This window comes from Sciurus carolinensis, chromosome 15 (assembly GCF_902686445.1).
Source record: "Sciurus carolinensis chromosome 15, mSciCar1.2, whole genome shotgun sequence".
NCBI classification, from domain to species: domain Eukaryota; kingdom Metazoa; phylum Chordata; class Mammalia; order Rodentia; family Sciuridae; genus Sciurus; species Sciurus carolinensis.
In genome coordinates, this window is record NC_062227.1 from 9,136,273 (window position 1) to 9,154,992 (window position 18,720).

Below are 18,720 nucleotides of genomic sequence, written 5' to 3' on the forward strand. Positions count from 1 at the left end.
CGCGGTGACTGCGGCCGCGCACGGCGGGAGCGGGCCTGCGCTCTCGGCGAGGCCCTCCGCGGTGCCCCCGCCGTGCGCCTGTGCCGAGCGCGGCGCGCCCCGCAGCCCCGCACACCTGCCTCCCGGCCGGGCCGGCCGCGCCGCGCCGCCGCCATCTTGCCGCCGCCGCCCTCCGCAGCGCCGCCCGGCCTCTCAGCGCCCGAGTCCCGCGGGCGGCGCCGGCGGCGGCCGAGGAGGAGGAGCGGGAGGCGCGGCCTCGCCTCTCGGGCCCTCAGGGCCGGCGCGGGCGGGGCGGGGCGGGGCGGCCCGCGGCCCCGGGGCGCGGCCTGCTCGGCCCGGGCGCCCCCTCAGCCCGCCCGGCCGCGGCCCCGAGCCCCGGGAAGCGAGGCCGCGCCTCCCGCTCCTCCTCCTCGGCCGCCGCCGCCCCGGGAGCCGGCCGCGTCCGGCGCCGCCTCTTCCGCCCCGCCGGCGTCCGCGCGGGCGGGCCCGACGTCAGCGCCGCCCCGCCCGGCCCAGCCTCGCCTCGGCCTCGCAGCGCGGCGGCGGCAGGTCCCTCCCCAGACATGGCCCTGGGAGGCGGCAGCACATGGCGGCCGCGGCGGCCGTGAGCGCGCCCCCGGCCCGCCCCAGCCCGCCCTAGAGGCCGCCCGCGCCGGCCCGCCACGGCCCCGCCGCCCCCCGCCCCGCCGCCGCCGGCCCCGCCGCCCGCGCGCGCCCGCCCCGCCGCCGCCATGGGCGTGCAGGGCTTCCAGGACTACATCGAGAAGCACTGCCCGAGCGCCGTGGTGCCGGTGGAGCTGCAGAAGCTGGCCCGGGGCAGCCTGGTGGGCGGCGGGCGGCAGCGGCCCCCGCAGACCCCGCTGCGCCTGCTGGTGGACGCCGACAACTGCCTGCACCGCCTGTACGGCGGCTTCTACACCGACTGGGTCAGCGGCGGCCAGTGGAACCACATGCTCGGCTACCTGGCGGCGCTGGCCAAGGCCTGCTTCGGCGGCAACATCGAGCTCTTCGTCTTCTTCAACGGCGCGCTCGAGAAGGCCCGGTTGCACGAGTGGGTCAAGCGGCAGGGCAACGAGCGCCAGACGGCGCAGCAGATCGTCAGCCATGTCCAGAACAAGGGCACGCCGCCGCCCAAGGTCTGGTTCCTGCCTCCCGTCTGCATGGCCCACTGCATCCGCCTGGCGCTCATCCGCTTCCACGTCAAGGTGCGGCCGGGCCGCGAGGCCGGGGGCCCTCGGGGCTGGGGGTCTAGGGAGGTCCTCGGTGCTCAGGTTGATGGGCCCCGGGTCCTGGGCGCCCGGGGTCAGGGCTGGGGCCGGAGTTCAGGGGAAGCCGGGCCTGGGCCCGCGGTGGTCCTCCCTCCGCAAGGACTGGGTAGTAGGCCGCACCGCCTTCCCTCCAGATCCCAGGCCTCTCCCGGGGCGCAGCGTGTCGCCAGACTGGCGCGCGGGGGACCTGGGAGAGCGTGCCTGGAGCCGGCCCAGCGGGCGCAAGATGGATGTCCGGCGGTTCGGGCAGCGCACTGTTCAAGTCCGCCCCCAGCCGTCGCTCTTCGCTGGCCTGCTCCGGCCGCACGGACATGTGAGGATACCGAGCGTCGGTGAGAGCCCTGCACCAGAGCTGGGATTGGTGGTGTCATCATCGCTAATACCTTAGTATTTCCTCCCCTTTTGGAGGTGGGCAGGCTACCCACTCGCCTTCGATTTGAACAGTATATGAGCATATGCATCTTTCGAATTTAGTCCTTTCTTTCCTAGCAACAGGTTTATGTTGGAAGTCTAAAGGATAAGCAGTAATAGTGGGGGCTTCGCCGGGGCCGGGGGGGAGAAGCAGCTGGAAATGGGCAGTGCTGCCTCCATAGCTGTGGGAGGTGAAACTTGTGTAAGGCCAGTGCCTCCGCCTCTAATTCAGAACGCAGAACCCTGCCTTGTGCCTTTGAAAATGAGATGTTGGGAGTGTGTGTGTGTGATTTCAAAGAATTGTAAAACTTGACAGGATAAGATTTTTCTCAGTTCCGTGACAGACTGTTTTTAAGCTAGTTCCATTTTGTGTATCTGATGCAGAAGGAGTTTAGAATTAGAGGTAAGAGTTTGGGGATCATGCCATTACAGGCCTGAACTTGCAGGATTTATTTTTCTGGTGCATAGCTAAATGTTCAGTGACCTTCAGCAGCGCCCTGACTGGTGGGTAATCAGAGCTCCACATTGTCAGCTTTCTGCTGTTCCTGTGGCAGAGGGTTGTGTGGCCAAAACTGGGCCAGAGGAACCTGAGGACCCATGGTTAACTAGAAAAATAATCACATAAATGATACTGAACTTCAAGTTTTGATTAGTTGCTTTTTCCTTAAAACAGGTTTTTTTTGTGTGTGTGTGGGGAGGGGGGCTCTATTTTCTTTTAGCACTTGCCACTTTGTCTTCCAGTTTGTCTTTTTTATTTCTCTTGAAACTGTGCCTTAGTTCAAAGTTGGTGAAATTCTCCCTCTTCCTGATTGCCCCCACTGCCTGTGATGAGATGGTGGTAGTTAAGCCTAAAATGATAGCGGAAGTCCCACCCAGGATCCTGTTGCAATTGGCGAAATGGATTTTGAGGCCTGGGTAGAAGCGGCTGAGGAGTGGTGATTGGCCCATGAGCCTGGCAGATACTCCATGTGCCATTCCTCAGGAAGTTCGGGTGAGAGGCCGTGTGTGCTGCTCACATTTTCTCAGTGGCAGCCTGGGCTCTCAAGAGGGAAGGTGGTGCCATTTCTCTTCTGTGATCCACTCTGGCAGAGAGAGATCCTAAGCGTTCATAGTTTTGGCTTCAGAGTTGGGAAATACCACTTAAGAGGCAGTGTGAGCTTTACTTACTTGCTTTTGGTGAGAGTACTGGCCATGGCTTTAGTCAGTGACTTTCAGGGGAACACTAAAAATATTACTTGGGCTTAGAATCAGTCTATGTATATGTGGTTGCTGTATCTTTTGAAAGAACTATCACATTTCTTTTTAACTGTAACTTCTCTTTATCTTTGTGCCCCTTGGAAGGCCTCATACACCTCGGACGTGATCAGAATTTTGATCTGTGTTTGGAAACTGGATTTAAACTGCATTTAAGATGATCTTTCCACTTAGATTTCTGGATGCAGAATAATTTTGTCTAGGTTTTGCTTTAGATGAGCTTTTGATTCACAGTATTTGCACAGATTAATATTGTAATGACTCCACCACCTGGTGGCCCCTTCCTTTGCAACCTTACCTTTTAAAAAAAATGCCTGATAAATTTGGCTCCTAGAAATGTCTCAGCAAGCAAGTGAATTGTCAGGAAGTTTAGGTACAATGACAGGAAAAAGTAGCTTTCTCTTTCCTCACTGAAGAACCCTTTCAGCTCCCACTCCCAGTCTGCCCTCTCCTTTTTAGATGTAATTTAACAAGCTTGGTTATCTATTTTCTCGACTCAGCTTGAGAAGAGGGTGAAGAGGAAAGTCTGCCAGAGGCAGGAGCACCATTAATAGCAAGCAGTGACAAGGGAGAAGATTTAAAAAGCTATAAAAAGCAGACATAATTCTGGGGCTATTTTAGAAAAAGAAAAACAGCCCTATGTACTTCAGTAGGCCCTGAGGGTAGTTCAGTGTTTGTAATGATGATTTTGAGTGAGTTAGAATTTATTTTCAGTGTTGTCTGTTGAGGCGAGTGAGGCAGTGTATACTATTATTTTTAAGATACCATTAAAATGGTTAGAAGTTTTAAACCATAATGAGATACCCCTATATGCTTATTAGAAAGGGGAAAATAAAAGACCGACAAAACCAAGTGCTAGCAAAAATGCTGAGCATATGGAATCTGTCACACTTGCTGGTAGTATTGCAAAATGATGCTGTTTCTCTAGAAAATAGTTTGGTGGTTTCATATAGAATTAAGAATTCATTATGTTATCCAGCAATCCCACTCCCAAACTGGAACAATCATATCCTTTAGTAAGTGAGCAGTTAAGCAAACTGTAGATCCATTCTCTGGGGTACTACTTCATAGTTAGAGGGAAGGCACTATTGATATGTGTCAACTTAAACACAAATCTTTTACAAAGGTTTTAGACTGAGGATAAGAAGCCAGCTTCATATGTGTGGTTCTCTTTACTGGACATTCTCGTGAAGATAAACCATAACAGTGGGGGCCAGTCAGTTGCATCAGGAGTAGAGAAGAGGAGGTGTGGACACGTGAACAGTGGAAGTGAGCTTCCTGAGGTAGTGGAACTCTTCTGTATCTTGGAGGTGGTGGAGGTAATGTGTTTTAACATAAGAACTATATATCAAAGATAAATAAAAATTTTGGTGTATGTTAATAACTTTTTTTTTTAAAAAGAAGGTTAAACATTGGCAAAGGAATTGATATGAACACTTAATTGTTGGGTAAAAGACATTTCTCTTACAAAAATTTACCATCTTATTGGTCTTCTGGTGTTCTATAAATTGACAGAAAGGTCTAAATTGCTGTTGCCCTTGCTTAGAGAAATCTTTTTTTCTAGAGTGGTGTGCTTTTTTGTTTTCCTTATGGGGAAGGGACCCAGTGGTGCACTGCCACTGAGTTACATCCCTTGGCCTTTTCATATTTTGAGACAAGGTCTTGCTAAGTTGCCCAGGCTGACCTCAAACTTGTGGTCTTCCTACCTCAGCCTCCTGAGTTGCTAGGATTACAGGCATGCACCACTATGCAGGGACCAAGAGTGTTTCTTTGATGGAGTAATAACTACTTTTTTAATAGTTATAATGGTGTTTTTTTGACCATTACATGTTCACCTATACCTGAACTAGTTTTGTTTAGAACATTGAACAGCCTAATTTGAACTTGGCTTTAGCTAATAACTGAGAGAGTTTCCTCTTGTGTGCCTTGAGTCATCATAACCTTTGAAACTTCAGTGAATGACTGATGTTTATTTTTAAATCTTGGTGGCATTAAATCACCAAAATTTTTATAAATGTTTCTTCTACAAGACTGGTGGTGTAGATGTGAGAGTACATCATGAAGTCCTTCAGATCGTACCTTGAATTTGCTTCCATTGGAATTTTGTTAAATCAGTTCTTTGGTGTGTTGCTTAGATCTTATGTAAAATGGTGCTCATGTTCTAAATTGGTGGAAGAATGTGAGATAAGACCATGGTTTCAGATTTTTTATGGTTAGCATAATAACATGTTTGTTTTTAGAGATGATGACCTCTCCTGTCCTTGTTGGGGGTAGGGTGACCAGGTGCTTGCTAGGACCTTCCACATATTTGCTATGTCATTTAGGCCTCAGGGCCTCCCTACCCCATTTTACACGTGAAGAACCGGGATCTGCTGATTCAGTGACATCTGGGGACAAGTCATTTATCATCCCTTCAAGAGGAAGTGCAGTGCTGAAGTCAGAGTGCATTTGCATTGTGTGAGTGTTTGGGGTGTGCCCACCTGTGCTGCAGTTCCCCTGGGTTCGTCCTGATAGCAGACTGCCCTGTTCTTCCGGTTATGATGGGAGCAGCAAGGTTTCTGTGCAGAAGAAAAGCACCCATTAGTAGACCCTGAGAACTGACTATATTTTTTATTCTTAGGGCTCTTTGGTTGACCAGGAAATACTTAGCGTTCAAAATTGATCATGTTATAACTCAAATCAGTCATCTCTTAAAATGGGTATTTTTCTTCAGTGTACCGGTTTTGCAGCTGTACACGTGTAGCTTAATGACAGGGAAACATTCTGACTAATGCGTTTTTAGGTGATTTCCTGGCCTACTTAAAGGATACAGCCTGTAGGCAGTATGGTAAGCCTGTTGCTTCTAGGCTACAAACCTGTAGAGAGTACTGTAGGCAGTTGTAACGCAGTCGTGTTTGTGTACCTAAACATAGAGAAGGTACAGTAAAACTGCTAGATGACAGGAAATTTTCACCCCCGTGATGATCGCAGGACCACTGTTATTTATGCAGTTCGACATTGAAATGTTATTCGGCACATGACTGTAGTCGAATCCGCTTAGGTAAATGTCTTAAGGGTTCAGTCATGTTGTAGCATGTGTTGAAATTCCGCCCTTTTTTATGCTACATAATAATCTATTGTGCATATATTTCGCATTTTATTTATTCATTTGTCCATTGATGGATATTTGAATTGCTTCCTCTTTGACTTGTGAATAATGAATAGTGCTTCTAAGAACAAGGTATTAAAAAATCTATTTGAGTGTCCCTGCTTTTAATTCTTTTGGGTATATACTCAAATGGAATTGCTGGGTTGTATGGTAATTCTGTGTTTATCCCCTGCCGCTGCCGCGCCCCCCCCCCCCCCCCCCATGCTGGGGATTTAACTGAGAGCCTCACACTTCTTTACCTAACTGGGATATGTGCAGGGTCCTGGGTTTTAACTTTTTGAAAGAATCACTACATGGTTTTAAGAGGGACTGCATAAGCCATGGGTGCTATGGGATACACTGTGTTATCTGTTATTACAATATGGTTCTAACTTTTAAAATTAATGTAATCACAGTGTTCATTATTCAGCAGTTTGCCTTTTTTATGTATAAGAAATGTTTCCATTTTTATACTTAGAATTTTCATTCTTTTTAATGCCTGTGTAGTGTTCCATAATTTGTTCAGCCCACACAGATGGTACACATTTTTTGAAAGCCATGCAAAACTTTCACATTGAGTGAACATTCTCAGATATTCATATTTTTTAAGAAAGTCAGAAATTTGGATTTTATTTGAGATCATTTGAAAAATACCAAGCCAAGCAAAACAAGGCTCCAGGCTATATTCAGTTATTAAACCACCTATTTACTATTTGAACACTGATTACCATCCTTGTCTAAATCTTTTTTTTTTTTTTTTTTTTTTTTTTAGTTTAAAGTTAGCCCTCAGAGCCCACCGTTTGCTTCTCCTGCCGTCTTGAACCCTTTTCGTGTTTTTTGTTTCCTAGGGTTACTGAAAGAACTTGGCATGCTGCAGCCCCCACCCTTCCCGTAATGCTCTCTTCCTTCTTGTGTTCGCCAACCTCCCTTTTCGCGGGGTGGATACTCTCCACCGGCCTGTGCAGTACGCGCTGGCTCCCAGGTCCACTTACTGTCGCGGAGACTCCAGCACCTGGTTTCACAGATCGTACTTGCCTTGTCCCGTGGCACAGGTGTGGCTCCTCTTGTTCCTACGCTGGCCTTCCCCGCAGTCTCCACTTGCTGTCACTATTCCCTCCCCCAGTCTCTGGTTTCACCTTCAGCCCTGACTGGTCTGAACCTCATGGCCGTTCATATTGGAGTAAGTTCCCCGCTACCCAGAGTCATCTTGCCAATTCAGCCCCCACCCCGTGGGTCCCGCAGTAGGGATGTGTCCTGCCAGTGCCGCTCCACTGTCTCCCTCCCCCGTGGCCTTCCTCACTTCCAACATCCCCACACGACCTCAGCGGAGCTCCACTCCAGGCAGCCTTGCGGGCACCCTGGCAGAGCAGGCCCTGCGTTTGCAGGGAGGCCAGCGCCTGTCGAGTCGTGTGGACACCTGTAACGGAACCCATCGCGCCCTGACTCATGTTTCATAATTTCTCTGCTTCTAAAATGCTTCCAGCCTCTGCTTATGTGGTATCCTTGTTTCTAACTAATGCTCGACTTTGGTTTGTCAGAACTTGAGTCATACTTTAGAGCCCACCTCAAACGTCAGCTTCCCCCTCGAAGTCCCTTGGGATTGGGGCGGGGTGTGCCAGAACCGCTCGCAGCCTCCGTGTGCAGTGGGTGTCGGTCTTCTGTGACCTGCTTGCTTTCCTCCCCCACTAAACTGTAAGCTGCCTGAGGAAAGGGGTCGTGTTTCACCCCGCATGGGTCCCCAGCGGGTTTAGTGTAGGCGTCATCCACTATATAGCCAGAATATTCTTGTTATTTTCTTTCAACATCTGGATCAATGACCAAAACTTAAGATTTATTTTGTTGTCATAAATTTCTTATAGTCTTCTTTTTTTTTTTTAACTTGTTTCTCAGGTGATTAATTCTCCTTTTGATAAATGCTTTGAGTGCCTGTCACTCCTGAGGTATGGGAGGTGAACAGAATAGAAAAGAGGGAAACCTTCAGGAAGAGGTCTGGTGGTGGGGTTGAGGGTGGCATTTAAATCATTTTTTCCGTGTTAATGTCTAGAACTTTCTTTGATGCCATAAAACAATATCTCTGAAGGTCTATTAGTGGTTCTCAACTGAGGTTGACAGATGAGACATTTGGCAATGTCTGGTGGCATTTTTGTTTATTATAGCTGGGGAGTAAGGGCTGTTAACTGTAGGCATTGGGTAGAGTCCCCGGGTGCTGCTAAGCATTTTGCAATGCATAGAACAGCCCTCCAGCCCCAAATTATCTGGTCCAAAATATCAGCAGTGCCAAGACAAGGAAATCCTGGTGTGGGCAAGTCAAAGAATTCTAAACCTGGGATCTTCAGAAAGCCAATTACACTAGAAAACAAACAGTACATCTTTTTTTTTTTTTTTTTTTTTTTTTTTTTTAATACCTGGGATTGAACCCAGGGTGCTTAACCACTGAGTCACATCCCCAGCCCTTTTTATTTTTTTATTTTGAGACAGGATCTCTCTAAGTTGCTTGGGCCTTGCTAAGTTGCTGAGGCTGGCTTTACTTGAGATCCTTCTGCCTCAGCCTCCAGAGCCTCTGGAAATATAGGCATGTACCACTGTGCCTGGCCAACTTATTATTATTATTATTATTATCATTATTTTTGCGGTGCTGGAAATTGAACCCAGAGCCTGTGCTTGCAAGGCAAGCACTATAATTTTCTAAATTAAAACACACACATTTGTGCACCCTTATCCCTAAACTATTTTTAGACCCACATTGCTCTTTATTTTAATTTTCTGAAATTTATGTTTTTGGAAAGAAGCTAATTAACACATACTACACATTCCAACCTCAGTAAGCTGTCAACCATAGGGTACATGTCAAATACCATGTAAAGTGAAGAAGAGATATTTTAGAATTTGAACAACTGGACTGTTTAATGGATTTATAGACAAAAATTTTTAAATAGAATTAAGTGAATCAGAGTTCAGATAAAAATATTCTTAAATTCTCTGAATTTCTTTTATAGCTCATCGTTTATTTCACTTTTGCCTTTTTTTATGTTTACCTGAGGAAGTAAGCCCCATGCAGACCTTGCCTGTTGTCTAGTCTTAGAACAATACCTGGTGTGTAACAGGTGTTCAAACAGTGTTTGTCGAACAAGTGTCCTGCACTGTAGCCCCTCACACAGGGCAGTGTGATGGCAGGAAGTGGAGGATTTCAAGTCCAGAATCCGGGCTGACTTCAGAGGTGCGGCTTGGCCACCTGGTGCAGAGGTTTTGTCTTTGATAAGCCTTTTATCCTTCTTAGGGGGCGAGTGGCGGCGAGTGGCAGGCAGAAAGGCAGGACTGCGAAGGCCAGCTGCTGCCATCTCCTGCCATCTCCTGATATCCTGATTGAGTGTGGAGCTGTCACAGCAAGTGACGGTCCTCTACAGTGCAGCACTGAAGGATCGGCAGCTTAGAGGTGGCACTTTTGTGCCCTAGTCACTTTGGCATTTCTCAGTTGTCTCAGGAATAAGTCAGCTTTGGGAGACAGAATGGATTGACCTCGTTATTGGCATTTTACCAGTTAAGTTGGGGCAGTAACTGGAGGGTTGACCCTTCACAGGCCTGAAGTACGTGGGATGGTCTTTGGAACCAGAGCATATTTGCTGAGAGCATGACACGTGGCTTCACCGAACCGGGGGATGACATTTTCCAGCAATACGTTAAATCAGTCTGATGTTCCTGTTTCTGAATTCTGGAAATTAAATGTAGACTAGAATTTAGAATTTTGTATTAAATTTCATTTATATTATTATTAATCTTTTGAGACAGGGTCTCACTGTGTTGCCTAGTCCAATCTCAGACTCCTGGGCTCAGGCTCTCCTGCCTCATCCTCTCTGAGTAGCTGGGACTGCTAGCTTGCACTGCCACACACAGCCTGGAGTGAAATCTTAAACACAAATAATCTCACTATGATTTAGCTGAGTCATTAGGAGATTAAATTAGCAAGCTATTTTAAATAGGTTACAAATATAAGAATTCCTTCTTTTATCTTTTTTAATTTTAAAGTTTATGAAGTTTAATTTGCATTTCTTTTATGACATCTGCTCCCCTAATTTTTTTTTAGAAGGGAAAGGCAGTAGGTTTATTATTGAATAAGCATTGAACCAGACTGCAGTCACACCACAAGCAATCTGATGAAGGGATTGGAAATGAAAAGCACCTCACCCTTAGATACAGACTGGGACACATGATCCCAGGCATGCATGCTGATTGTCATTATCCAAAGGGAAAATAAAACTTGTATGTTTTGATAAGTAGGAAGTTATGTCTTAGAGCCAGGTTATAGCCGAAAAGAGAAGCTTTCTGAGAAGAGTGGGAGACAGTACCCTTCCTATTTTTTAAAATGGTGGCAAAATAGGCATAATATAGTTTCCCATCTTAGCCATTTTTAAGCATTCATTTCAGAGGGATCAGGTACATTCATGGTGTTGTACAGACCCCACCACGTCACCAGCCAGACTGCCCACACCCTACAATGTTTCCTTCTTCCTGAACTGAAACTTCGCCATTAAGCAACAGCCCCTGCAACTACCACTCTCCCCTCTGACTCTGCCAGGGACCTTGTATAATGGGATCACATAGCTTTTGTCCTTTTGTGACTGGCTTATGTTCCTTTTGTAGCATCCTCAGGGTTTTTTCCATGTTGTAGCATGTGTCAGAATTTCGTGTTTTTTAAGACTGAGTAATATTCCATGGTAAGGATAGCCACAGTCTGCCTATCCATTCATGTGTAGACGGATCCTTGGGTCTCTTCCACTTTTCTGTGATTGTTGATCAGTGCTGTTGTGCACATGGGTGTGCAGTCATCTTTTTGAGACCATGCTTTCAGCCCGGAAGTGGAATACTGGATCCTAGGGTGAGTGTTTACCTCATGGGGAACTACCATGTCATTTGCCACAGTAGTTCCATAGCCTTTTACTTTCCCACCCTCGATGACCAAGAGTTCCATTTTCACCACATGCTTACCAACACTTCTTATTACCTGTTTTTAAATTAAGTTTTGGGGTGGTAATCACCCTAAAGAGTACGAGGTGCTGTCTTGGGGTTTTGGTTGCCTTTTCTTAATGACTAGTGAGGTTGAGCATCTTTTCACATGCTGTGCCCTTATTTTAAGAGAAATGCTTTTCCTTGCTTTAAAGATCAGTGCATTTAGCTTTTATGCAGCAAACAAGGTCTATGAGTTAGGATTGTTCAGCTCTGACTTCAGGTTTCCCAAGGGGAGAGGGTTCTCTTTAGAGACACTGTGATGTGTGCCCTAGCATTTGATTGCCCTTTTAAAGTGAGCAGCCACAAACGTCTCCCATCACACCCGAGTGACTTTTCTATTCTCATTCACTAGTTGGATCGCAGTAGAGAACAGAAGCCTGAGAGTTGAGTTTTACCACCTAATACCTGTTGATTAGAGTGCAGTTGAATAAAGGTCAAAGCCTGTTTTTGTTTGTTTGATTGTTTGTTTGTTTTGTGAGCAAAAGAACTGAGGTCAACTTACATCCTCTTATGATCAGGTTAATTTATGTCTCCTAACTTAGGCAGCTGTCTGGAGGATAAGTCATTTTGTTTTTGGAGCTAGTGTGAAATTGTTCAGAGGAAAAGCCACATGGGTGTTGTTCCTTGTGTTGGAAAATCTATGACAAGCCCTGGTGAAAAGTATCAAGAAACCTGTTTCATCTAGCTTCCTTAAAAGATAGTAACTGACATGTATCAAGTGTGAGGTACTAAGAGTGACGGAGCTGTTTGCATGTACTGTGTAGCTACACTGTGAGGGAGAGGACTACTGTTACTTTTACAGATGAAGAAGTGGAAGTACGGAAAGTATTAAGTAGGCAGTGGACACCCACCTGGTACCAGAGTCGTAACCTCATTGTAGCAGTGTCTTCCCTGAAGATTAGGAGTCACAACGGGGCTGTTTTACTTAGACAGGGTTGTTCCCATTATCACTTTTCAGAATTGACAAATAATTGTACTTGTCAAGTAAGGTTGGGAAATTTTTAGCCATTATTCCTTGTAAAATAGGAGATTTGATGTTTCTGTCTTTTTAAAATAATGACATTTAAAACTGTTGATAAAAAGGTTCACCCAGTATTCTGTGGTAATTTATAGTAGCATAAAATTATTATCTTAAACTAAATATAATGAATTTCCTTGGGTCCAAAAATTGGACATTCTGCTGCTGCTTAAACTTTTTAGCACTAACTGTGCCTATCCTTTCTTGGGGAGTGGATGGTGGGAGGAAGAGGCTGCGGGCTGTCCCAAACTGGAGCCTTGTGTGGGATCCTGGCTTCTCCTCACTCCGCCCCAGCTGAAGTGGATGCTCCTCTGGATGTGGACAGGAGTTCTGAGCTTACACCACTAATAATGTGGCAGATGGTCTCAGTGTTCACTGACCTGGGCTTTCCACGAGTGAGGCAGCGCCAATCCAAGTCCGTTTTACTAGCTGGGCCTGGTGACACCCCTGTAATCCCAGTGGCTGGGGGGAAAGGCTAAGGCAGGAGGATCACAAATTCCAGGCCAACCCCAGCAAGTTGCTGGTTTGATCCTGTCTCAAAAAATTCAGCTTCTTGTGGTCATGACCCTTTGAGGAGTTTGGGGGTAGAATAGCCCCGGGGGGGGGGGGGGTGGTCCCTTCTTGACACTGCAGGATCAGCTGGTTAGGGTACTCTCCCTGGCCCTCGGGAGCATCCCCTTGCTTATTTGTGGTATCCTCCTTTGGAGGCAGGCAGAGTCTGGCCCACATTCGGCTGGGGCGGTTGAGGGGGGCGATGGGATTAAACTGCTTCTGTTCTGGAAGGGATTATGCATTATTTGAATTCTTCTATAGGGAAAATTTGTCCCTTTTTCCCCCTTCCTTTATTTAATCAGCATGTAGGTCATAATTTGTTTGTCTGGGACTGTGATCCAGTCAACATTGCCACCTTGTCGCCTGCGTCGTAAAGGTCTCTGCAGCTCTGTCACGTTGCCCTGGGACACACACTGTCCTTTGGTATGGGGGCTCTTCTTACCTCTGGCCCTACAAGATGCCTCAGGTCTCATGGTTCCAGCACAGTCCTGGGCCCAGGGCGGCCTGCAGGTCCCCAGGGCCTACAGCAGCTCCACCCTTGTTTCCGTCTCTCCCGGCTCGCCTGCCAGTTCTCACCAGCATCTCCATGCTGTCCCAGCACTGCCTCTGCCCCTCTGTACCTTCCTCTGCCAGGTTCTGGCATGAGACACTTGCCAGGCAGAGTTGGGTGTTTGTCTGGCCCTAGGGCTTGTAGTCCCCCATGGCTTTCCAGTCACCCAGGCTTCCCCTTCCCTCCTTTTTCAGTGACGTTTTTTCATAGACTTTATAATGTAGTTAGATATATTCGTCAGTCTGTTCCCTCTTGGCAACCCCACTTCATGGTTGGTTTGTTTTTAAATTTGCATACAAGTTTCATTCTTTGTGATGAACAGTTGTTTGAGTTTTGACAAATGCAGAGAGTCATCTTGGCCCCACCTTGTCCCCACACCTCTGGGCTGTCAACTTTTAACTTTTTTCTTCATGCTTTTTGTGACTTTCTTTTATGGATCTTTTTCCCTCTTTAATTGAATAACTGCTGAAGCAAACTCCATTATTCACCCTTTGAGAAGGTTAACCTTGAACTGGGGAGATAGCTCAGTTGGTAGAGTGCTTGCATTGCAAGCACAAGGCCCTCGGATCAATTCCCAGCGCTGCAAAAAAAAAAAAAAAAAAAAAAAAAAAAAAAAAAAAAGAAGAGAGAGAGAGAGAGAAGGTTAACCTGTTGTTATCCTTGTGGGGGTTTTTGTTTTCTTTGTTTTTGGTGCTGCGGATTGGACCCAGGGCCTTGTACATGCTAAATATGCTTTACTGCTGAGCTACACCCCAGCCCTACCCTGTGGTTTTTAATGTCCCATTGAGTTGCATCTTCTCAGAGAAGGCCTAATGAGTTCTAACAGGGGTAGGAACGTATGAGTTCTCAAAAGTTGAAGGATCTTTGGAGCTGTCAGGCTTTACGTTGGTGGTTGGGCAGGTTATCTGGAGGTTGGGTATGGAGTCTGAACTGGAACCCAGACATTTCCACACTTCTTGGTGGCTGTGACTCACAAGATTGAGATGGAAAGAAGAGGGGAGGCCAGAGTGGGCAGGCTCTCACCTTTGAGGTAGGTTGGATGCCTGCCTTCTTGGGAGTAGCTCCTTTATCTTTTGTTCCAGAACATTAGGTCTCATAGTCAGCTGTTTATTTCATGCAGTGTGTGCTTTTGGGGAGGATTAAGGTGTTGTTAATCATTTGCAAATTAAAGTTGTAGTGACTTTTTAATGGTCTGTGCACTTTGCTTTTGAATGTCAATCTGAAATTGAATGTTCTGAATGAACAAGACATTCTGTGTGGGGAAAGGAGGTGACTCTGGAGAGATCTATACCATTTTCCTTTAATAAGGTTCTACTGGATTTCTGTCTTTACCAAAAGAGTATATCTTATTAATCTTTAATAAATCTTCAGGGACCCACAAAAATGTGACAGTTTTTACTACTTTCACTTTTTACTCTGTGTCAGGTGGTATAAGGATGCATGCATTGTGGTCCTTGTCTCTCCTGGAGAGCCAGGTCTGTAAGAGACTGCCCGAAGTGCTGTAGACGGTGAGTGTGCTTTCTAATAGGACTTCATCAGCTTTTTATTAGTTTTTTTTTTTTTCCTGAAACTTTTTAAGCATAATTTTGTCACCCTGATACAACTCCATTGGTTTTGCTTTTCCCTTTATAGACTGGTGCCATAAATACAGTTTTACATAGCTGTACATACATCATCCAATTTTGGTACAGCTGGAAGTTGATTTTGAGTTTAATTTTTCATTCAGTACAGTCACCATTTTGTATTCTGAAATGATTTAATATTTTATTGTGACATTTCCCCTAAGTTTCTCCGTAATGCACTATAGTCACAGTATGTGCCTATCTCCATAATGTTAATTTGCCTTTTTCCTATAGAAGTTACTGTGACCATTTTTATGCTTCTGAGGTTTTTATTTGGTGGTTTGGTTTTTTAGGCTCTATTTCCTGGAGTGGGGTTACTGGGTCAAAGAGTATGAGTGTTTTACAGCTCTTGAGATATATTGTCACCGTTTTATAGTGCTCACAGCATTATTTGAAAGTGATGGGTTAGACTTGACCTCTGCCAACTCTTAGATTTCATCTCTATCATTCACTCTTGATCCCAGGTGGAGTTCATTGTGTGGCTCTGCTGGGAATGTGCGTACCCACTTCTGGGTCATTGCACTTGCCCCAGATCTGTGTGGACAAGTCTCCACTCAGGGCTTCCTCTTTCTTCAGGTCTTAATTGGAAAGCCACTCTGTGTTAGAAGGCTTCCTCAGGGCTTCCTCTTTCTTCAGGTCTTAATTGGAAAGCCACTCTGTGTTAGAAGGCTTCATCTTATTCTGGTACAGCACCTGTGGACATTCTCTATCCAAGCCCCAAGACTACAGAGAGTGAGCAACTGGGAGACAAGCCATGGGCATCTGGACTCCCTCAGCATGGAGGTGGATCTGCTTTCAGACTCAGTTTCTTGGAGGAAGGGTGCTAATAAACCACCTTACAGATATAAATAAGGAATATGCTTACTCCCGTGTTTTCGTTCTGTATGAAAGGTGCAAGGTGCGTGGATCTGAGAACAAGTGGTCATCTGTCTTCTCTAGAACTCCTGGAAGGAGAAGTGGGAGTGGTGACTCACTGTCTCCTCTCATTTTAGGGCCTCTTTATAGAGTGTACAGACTTACTATTAAAGATATTTGGAAAATAGTGATTTCTAGTGATTTAAAAATACTTTAAAACACCATTCTAAATACAAAGATATGTGTAATAAAATGATTTGAGGTAAATAACTTGGACTCAGAGATTACCATTTGTGGAAGTGAGAGAACAAAACTGGCCTGATTTTAGAATTTTTTAAGCTATACTTTTCTGTCATAGCTGGTGTACAATGATTTTAGATTTAGGGGTAAAACAGCATTCTCCTATTCCAAGGAAGAGAACTCAGGAGGTTGTTCTTTCTTTAAATAAGGATCTTCCAATAGGCTTTCTTTGCCTCTCAGTGAGATTTCATTACAGCCAACATTTCAGCAAGATTTGGTCACTACTTTTGTTATGAAAGTCACTGAGAACTGAGACTGAGTGCTGTCCCATGGAATTTTCAGACACGATGGAAATGTTCTGTGATGTTCAATTACTCTGTTAGCTGCTGGTTGTGTCACTGTCAAATTCTGTAAGTTGGTTTTGAGTTTAATTTTTTATTTAGTACAGTCATGCTTTGGACATTTTAGGTTAAGAGCACACGTGTTCCTTCACTAAGGCTCTGTAGAGAGTTAATTTTCCATTGTTAACTGAATCACCTGATTTAGTGTAAGATTTTGTCCTTTAAAGTGTCTTATCTATTATAGAAACAAAAAAACCTTCCAGGATTTTAGTTGGAAAAATGAGTATAAGAAATAACAGAAAAGAAATCAATGGCCTTGGACTTGAAATATTTTAGGAGAACATTTCTTTTCAGAGTTTTGGGGTTTATTTCTGGGACTATGGAGATTCTAGAGGACTTTCTGCTTTTCAAGGCATTGCTTCTATCTTTCCTCCTTGGTGTCCTAGAAATTTGAACTGGCATATGTATGCTTCATGGTGAGAATTCAGTGGAAATAAAGACGATTTGGCTTGCATTTTTCATCACTAAAATGACAGTGATTGAGAGCTAGGTGAGGGATAATACTCGGCCTTTGTTTCTTTTAAAAACGGTTCTGATTATTGTCCCTGTCTGACACATTTGATTTATTTTGAAGAAATTGTTTTGTTTGCATGGGAGGCAAATGACTTTTTGTCATCTTCTATTCTGTTTTCCTCCCTTTTTATCTTCCATCATTCTGTTTCCCTCTCTTAATTTCTTCAAAATAGTATCATGGGTCTTTGCATATTTTCAGGCAAGGTGATCTTTGAACTTCACAAGAATGGAAAATTAATTTGTAGTCTAGATTGGGATCATAAGTTACTGACAAGGAGGTTACTTGAATCTGATTTCCCACTGAGATTTTCTATTGGAACTATATATTGTTATTAAGGACTTTTTGACTATTTGACTTTTTTGGACAGTCTGTAATTTTCCAGCTTCTGTACAAACATGTCTGCTCCTGAGCATGCTGCCAAAGTTTTACCATACATCTGATGAAGTTTTCTTCTCCTCTGCTCAGGTTGCACAGAGCATTGAGGATCACCATCAAGAAGTGATTGGTTTCTGCCGAGAGAACGGTTTCCATGGCTTGGTGGCGTATGATTCTGATTATGCACTGTGCAACATCCCCTACTACTTCAGCGCCCATGCCCTGAAGCTGAGCCGCAACGGGAAAAGTCTCACAACAAGCCAATATCTGATGCATGAAGTTGCCAAGCAACTGGACCTGAACCCAAATCGTTTTCCTATTTTTGCTGCTCTGTTAGGTAGGTGGAACATTGTGAAAAAATATACTGTGAGCATACTGATTTTTGAAATATTTCAGTACTGAAATGATTTGGTTGTATATCTTAAAAGTTCCAATAAATAGGCTCTTCCTTAGCATTCTTTACTTCATATTTTTTGGCACTACTGACAATGGGCTGTTTTTGTTCTTAAGAATTCATTTACATACTGTTGTATCCAGGATGAAAACTTACTTTGTGAATAAACTCAAAAGTTTTGGAAAAATAACATTTCTTAATTACAGGTGTTAATGTATGCCTACTATGAATGTTAGGCATTTAAGACTTTAGCATAAATTATGTTAATAATAGAAGAAAATATGCCACGGAGGTAGCACTGTTATGTTTCTCCATCATCTTTAGGATACTCACTACTTGAAAACATTTTAAAAGGAAAAACAAAAATTAAGTAAACGTATAAATTAAAATTTCTTTGTGGGAACTCTTTATGCTATAATTAATAAAGTATGAAATACATTAATTTCTTTTACTTAATAAGTTTCCAAGAGGTAATATTTCTATCTTTGACTTTGTGTCAGCTTTGTGTAGTTATTTTCTTACTTTTCTCTTTTGTCAACTACTTTCTCTTGCTTCCTGTGTGCGTGTCTCATGCTACTTTAATAGCCAGCTCTGATTTGCTGAGTGTGTAATAATTGTTTCCAAATATAAGTATGTTTAGGAGTGAGGCACTCTTGTGATTAGACTTTCTAATTCTGATGGGAGTTGGGGCTTTTTTGGGCACATGGGAGAGACCCTTTTGGAAATTGCATGGTCTTTTAGTTTGTATTCTATAGAGGTTAGCCGCCTAATCCCAGCCTGCTTGAGGGGGAAATTACATTGCAGAATTTATAGAAATTCCAAGTTGTCAGAAAGATTCCCAAAGCAGTTTTAAGTATTATTATGTAACAGCCAATCAACGAAATTCTGATTTCACAAGTTTGTTTATGTGGATCTAATTTCAAATGTAATTTTTTAGAGAGCTTGTGACTTTTGGGATTTGAAGGTTTAAAACTTCTAAGTATATTTTCAAATATTAAAATATGAAAGGATACTTCCTTTGATGTTAAAAGCGAGTATGTGGGTAGCACATTAAGTTGTGCAGAATGACTTCTGTACATTAATTGTCTTTCAAAGGATATGAAAATTGCATGTTCTTAGACTATGGATGCTTGAA

At 44.6% G+C, this 18,720-nt stretch overlaps 1 protein-coding gene across 1 annotated transcript in view; it reads left to right on the forward strand.

Annotated features, from left to right (window-relative positions):
* The first annotated feature begins 407 nt into the window (after window positions 1-407).
* Fam120a (family with sequence similarity 120A) overlaps window positions 408-18,720 on the forward strand; it is a 101,386-nt gene continuing 83,073 nt past the window's right edge. Inside the window, 2 exon segments of the mRNA XM_047526475.1 lie at window positions 408-1,205; window positions 17,282-17,528. Of these exon segments, the coding sequence (XP_047382431.1) occupies window positions 732-1,205; window positions 17,282-17,528 (721 nt within the window). The 5' untranslated portion in view covers window positions 408-731.